Source organism: Belonocnema kinseyi, chromosome 5 (genome assembly GCF_010883055.1).
Source record: "Belonocnema kinseyi isolate 2016_QV_RU_SX_M_011 chromosome 5, B_treatae_v1, whole genome shotgun sequence".
Classification (NCBI taxonomy): domain Eukaryota; kingdom Metazoa; phylum Arthropoda; class Insecta; order Hymenoptera; family Cynipidae; genus Belonocnema; species Belonocnema kinseyi.
Window position 1 is genome coordinate 51,629,715 of NC_046661.1, and position 6,143 is coordinate 51,635,857.

General features: G+C 27.5%; 1 protein-coding gene across 1 annotated transcript in view; it reads left to right on the forward strand.

Moving 5' to 3' along the window:
- Nucleotides 1–144: 144 nt before the first annotated feature.
- LOC117173318 (tyrosine-protein phosphatase non-receptor type 14) overlaps nucleotides 145–6,143 on the forward strand; it is a 10,410-nt gene continuing 4,411 nt past the window's right edge. The window contains exons 1-6 of the mRNA XM_033361809.1: nucleotides 145–337; nucleotides 2,906–3,256; nucleotides 4,783–4,951; nucleotides 5,147–5,308; nucleotides 5,417–5,505; nucleotides 5,670–5,871. Coding sequence (XP_033217700.1) covers nucleotides 2,907–3,256; nucleotides 4,783–4,951; nucleotides 5,147–5,308; nucleotides 5,417–5,505; nucleotides 5,670–5,871 — 972 coding nt within the window. The 5' untranslated portion in view covers nucleotides 145–337; nucleotide 2,906. The remainder of the gene's footprint in view (nucleotides 338–2,905; nucleotides 3,257–4,782; nucleotides 4,952–5,146; nucleotides 5,309–5,416; nucleotides 5,506–5,669; nucleotides 5,872–6,143) is intronic.

Sequence of the window (6,143 nt, forward strand, 5' to 3'; positions counted from 1 at the left end):
TCCAGTATTTAATGTTCTATAAAACACAGAGTTTCGTATTTAATTTTATCAATTTTATGAATTTTATGTATATTGAAACTCCAGATGGCGTTGCGATCGGAATTTTCCGAATTTTCTCGCCTTTCATTCGAACATAACCTCAACAGCTGTCAACCACAACTCCACAATGTAAATTGTAAATAGAACAAAATCTGAAAAATTTGTCATGTTTTTTATGAAAGCTTCATGCTTTCCAGTTTTTGTTAAAGATAAGTTCCCTGAAAGAAAAAAGTGAAGTTTTCCTGATAAGATAAGTTTTCCAGAAAGGAAAAGAAAACTGTGTTAAAAATTAAGAAAGGTAACGTTTTTTTACGTTATTTATGGGTATATAATGTATCTAGATAATTTTTTTAAAGCAAGTATAGACAAGAGTATTTGAATTTTGTACAGAAATTAAATAAATTAATGAGGTTCACATGTGGTTCACAAAAGTATAGACCACTTACTCTTGTGTAGGAAAATAAACCACAGCAGATAACCTTATTTTTGTGAACATGAGAGAAAACTTGAGGATTATTGTATTCAGTTTATTTTATTTAAAGATAAACTTTATTTTTAGTTAATCCCATTGCTAGAGTCTTTATATACTTATGTTTTATCTACTTATGTAGTATTTTTGGAGAAATGTGTTGAAACGTCAGTTGCTATTTTCAAATCAGTTGAATGGCTTGAAATGGAGCATTTTTCCTGAAGAATAGAGACAAATGCTTTCATTAAATTATTTAGACATTATATAATTGAGAATTTAAGCATTTACTCAAATTGACGAAATTTGTTTATGCCCTTAACATATTGTTGAAATGTCGATTTTGTATTACTTTTTGTTCGTGCTTTTTAGATCAATATGAATTAGTATTGAATTTGTATTATTTACGTTAGTAAATTAAAATTTAGAATTTTTTTTTAATTAATAGACAATGTGTAAATGTTGTATTTTATAATCTTTAAGCTTTTAATTTTAATATCAGGACTTCAGATATGGAAGTTTCAAATAAACGTATTTTTTTCTCAAAATATTTAAACGCTCGGTATGCGTGCTATTATTATTTTTTTGTCTTGCGCAAAATTTTTAATTAAAATATTAATACTAAAAAAAAATTATATTTCATTGTATCTGTTATCTAGAATAATATAAAACAAAAGCAAAGACAATATATTTTAAATAGATGATCCGAATTTTCTTTCAAAAATACTAATTTCCATCGAAAAACGCAAAAAACACCAATATAACAAAAAGTAGTTCAAAACTGTAGGTTTAATTTTTTAAGTAGAAGTCAAACGATTTTTGTTTAAAATAACAGCTTTTCGATAAAACTGATAACATACCCTATTATTGTATAAATATTGTAAATATTTCTTTGAAAGATTGCAAAGTATTATTTTAAACTAGTGTTTTTCGTTTAGCAAACATTTAAATTAAAGTTGAGATTTTTTTTAATATCATAAATTTCCTGCTAAGAGGCAACTGGATGACTATTAATTTTGCCAAAACGACCCATTTTCAAAAAAAGTTTTTTTCATTTTTGAATTAAAATATTTATTTATTAAATTCTCATCTAAACTTTTGTAAATATTACACTTTTTAACTCTTGATTTTCATTTAAAAATGCATTTTTTCTGAACTTGAAAATTGAAATTTTTCTGACGATGAAGACTAACCTAATTTAAAATTCTCAAAAAATTCTAAATCTTGCTCAAACTATTAAAATTTTTGTTTTAAAATACCCATTTTCGCTTTAAAGAGCCAACCTAACTTGAAATTGTTAAAAAATTATGAATCTGCTTTGCAAGTCTAATGATTTTCAAATAAAATTGTTCAAACTTGTAAATTCTATTATTTTAAACAAAAATGATTGGATGTAAATCTAATTTTTTTCTTTTAAAATACCAATTTCAGGTGAAACACATCAACATAACCTCAAGTTGTTGAAATATTGTAAATATTATTTGAAGTCTAATAATATTTGATTAAAAATACTAATAATTTCCGACGAAAAACACTTATATAAAGTAACTTATAAGTTTCGAATTTAGAAGGTAATTTAATGTGGAATTGAATATGGATAGATTCACAATTAGAACACTGCCGTTTTAACCTTGTAAAATTTAACAATTTATAGTTTAGCAATTGGTGTCAATTGATATCAATAAATGTTAATTCTTTAAAATTGAATTTGTTAAATTTATTTATTGATTTAAAATTAATTAATATTTTAATATAGACTGTAGAATGTGTTATAAGTCATGCATATAAATCTCAAGGAATTTCAAATCCGATTCTCGCTGGATATCCAGAAATCAAATTATTCGAATGATCACATTAGAATTAATATAAGTATATTAACGTAATTGTCCTGTCAAAAACAAAACACATTTATTTCAGCATTGTTTCTTGCAATTGAATTAGACCTTGCCATCGCTTCACTTATTTTCTAAATTGGAAACAGCAGAGTTATAGGAAATGTATTTCCCGAAAAAATAAACCTTGATTTATTAAAAATGAAACCATTTCTTTTAATTGGCAAGTAGTGATAGTGAGAAAAAATTCAATTACAAAAATTATTGTTAAGATAATTATTTTTCGTAAGTTTAAACATTTTCCCGTAAGAAATAATGTTTTTCTTCCATAGAAAATGATTGATAATATTATTTTAATTCTTAAAATCATAAAAAACATTTTTAGAGGGACCTTATGTTTGGCACAATAATTACCTTAAGTAATTACGTTCAATTGCGAACTAAATTTGGACAAGTGATACATTTTTTTCTCAGTATGTATTACTTAAAGAAGCTTGAGGTGAAAGGAAATACATAGAAAATAATTTAGAGAATTGTTTATTTATTATTTTCTCTCTTTTAATTGTAGGATGCCGTTTAAATTTCATTTAAAGAAGAGTCGGCAATACGACGTCGTCTCGAAGAATCAATACGTACTTTGTGTGGAACTTCTGGACTCAACATCGATAGAATGTACTTTGAGTATTGGAAGTACAGGGAGGGAATGTTTAGTAAATGTAACACAACGCCTCGGTTTCGGACAACCAGAATTTTTTGGCCTGTGTTACGTTTCCAGAGAGAGTCCACATTCCTTTCGATGGATGAATATGGATAAACCTCTTAAAAAAGAGCTTGAAAAAAGGGCTAAAAATTTCAACGTTTACCTACGAATGATGTATTATGTTGTGGATATTCAGCTCATCCAAGATGATTTTACTAGGTACTATTTTCATACAATTCAGGTTATAATTTGAGCGCGCTTACTGCGTGCGACTGTTGGTTCTCGTGCTTCGCGCTACGGGCTCGGTCTTTGTATTTCCTCCACATTTGTGCGCAGACCTTTTAAAATAAAAGGTCAACAAATCAACAACTCTAATTTAGTGATTCTGTATTCTCTTTTGTTAAAGCTCATTCGGCTTTAAAGAACACATTCTCATCACGTATCTCGTGCTTCGCAATTGATTTTGTTTAAAATATGAAATTTTCTACACTATGTTGAACACTATTAAATCAAATGTATATTATATTTATTTCTCCACTTCGGGCTGATACCGTTTAATCAGATATTGCAAAATAATGTACAAATTTTATTTTTCATGTTTAGTATTTGCTCCTTATTTTGCACTAATTTTGTATTATCAATTGCCATTAAAAATCTATCATTTCAATAAATTTATATTGTTACAATTCATAATATTTGTAGGTATTGAAACATTCTTATTTTCATTCTCTTATTTTTAAAAATTCTTTAAAATGTGCATCATATACAAAAAAAATCAATTTTGTTATTAAACATTGTATTGTAACTTGTGTCGTTTTTCTATAAATTTAATTGGTTTGTTTTCAATGTTATTAGTTACGATTTAAACTAAACATACGCATCCTAGCGTAAAGTGTCTCGAAGAAAATTTGTAGATATAATTTAGACGAAAAATTATATTAGTTAAAATGTTTTTGTACCTTGCATCATTTTTCCAAAGATTTGATTTTTTCATTTCCAATGTTATTTTTCACGATTAAAACAAAAACTACGCATTCTGTCAAAAAATTATTCATAACAAACTTGTAGATCTTTTTCGGGTGAACAAATTTTATTTCTTAATCTTTTTCGTAGCTTGTGCCGTTTGTCTAAAAATTTAATTTTTATATTTTTATTGCTGTTATTTACGGATAAACCTAAAACTACGCGCCTTATCAAAAAGTAAATAATACAAAAATTGTAGATCTTTTTTGGGTGCACAATTTTTATACATTCATCTTTTGTCGTATCTAGTATAGTTTGACCGAAAAATAGAATTTTTCATTATTTTTTGTGCCGTCAAAATTGGAATTTTCAATTTTTCGAAAAAATTCTAAAAGTTGTTAGGATAATCTTGTAGAGCCTTAAGAGAGTAACGTTTTTCTTTTCCTGACTTTTTTTCATATCGTTCATTATTTAGCTTAAAATTTTCGTTTATTTCTAAATGCGCTCACGTTTTAAATTTTTATCCAGAATGGCTCGCCAAAACGTGGACTTTTGACAAAAACGTGGAGGGGGAGGGGGAGGGGGGTTACACAAATCTAATATCTTCTCTGATGAGAATGTGAAAATCGGGGATCATTACAAAATGTGAAAGAAACACAAAAGGTTTTATTATTTCGTTTGTTTTTCAAAAGGGAAAAGCTTGATCTTCTTTATTTTTTATGTTTGAGAATCTAAACAAAAATTCGAGAGACTTTAATATAATTCAAACATTTTATATACAGGTATCACTATTATCTACAAATGAAGAACGACATTTTGGAGGGACGAATTACGTGTGATGCGAGGGTAGCTTCGCTTTTAGCAAGTTATTCTATGCAGGCTGAATTTGGAAACTACGATGCGAACAGACACACAATCGATTGTCTCCAGCAAATAATTTTCTTCCCTAAAGTGAGTTAAAGATTTAACATAGAATTATGAAAATTTAATGTTGGCAAAATTGGTAAAACAAATGTTTATTAATCTTGATAGCATTTTGATCAAATACAGTTACAGAATGATACTAAATGTAGAAGAGCAGTGCAAATTATATTAAGAAGTCTATTGGAAAATAACTAAATGAATACAAACTTTTTCTTTAAACAGGCTCTGACACAAACAGAAGCGAGGGGGCAGGAGACTCTCTTAAATGATGCAATTTGCCAGTATAAGAATTTAACTGGAGTGGCGCAATCTGCTGCCGAAGAAATGTATATTATGAATGTAATGCAATTAGAAGGCTATGGTTACGAAACATTCATTGCAAAGGCAAGTAAACATAAATTCGAATCCATCTTTCTTCAGTTGACTGAAAACTAAAATGTGAAATTACATGTTTCTGGTTTATCAATTAGTTTAAAATCGATCACTTTACAGGATGATGGAAACAATGAAGTTATTCTTGGTGTTTCTATCAATGGAATCATGGTTGGACCTTCTACATCACAAGCAACAACATTTTATGGGTAAGGTTTTGAAAATTTTCCTTTTTAATATTTTAAAAAAGGTTTTAAGTTTTTTCAAATTCTTAGAATAATGATTTATATTTTATTTATTAAATTTGAAAGAAAAAGAATAGTTTTTTATTGAATGTTCAAGATTTTAACTACAATATTGTTTATTTTTAAAGGTGGCATGACATAAGCAACGTGATTAGTCAGAAAAAGACTTTCAGAATCGAGTGTCAAATTGAAGGCGAAAGTGCAAAACAATTTGCATTCGCCGAATCACGCCAAGCAAAATATGTCTGGCAGTTGTGTATCGATCAACACCATTTTCATATGCAACATCAAAACGTTCCATTACCTGAGCGGGTCAGTAATGGGCATTTTGTAAGTAGTTTTATGAAAACAAATATTCATGTAATAAATAATGACTATACAAAACTAGTATTCAAAGTATTGGTAGATCAAATCAACTAGTAGTTCTTTAGTTAAATTATCCAAAATTATAAATTAAAAAAAAGTGTTTAGCCCAATTTAGAATTTTTTGAAAATGTGACAAAAAAACATTTTTTTATGGAGTTTAATGCACCTTTTTTTGGAAAAAGTTTAATGGGCCGAATCTGAAGTGCATTTTTTTTAAATTTGCATTATCAATTCTG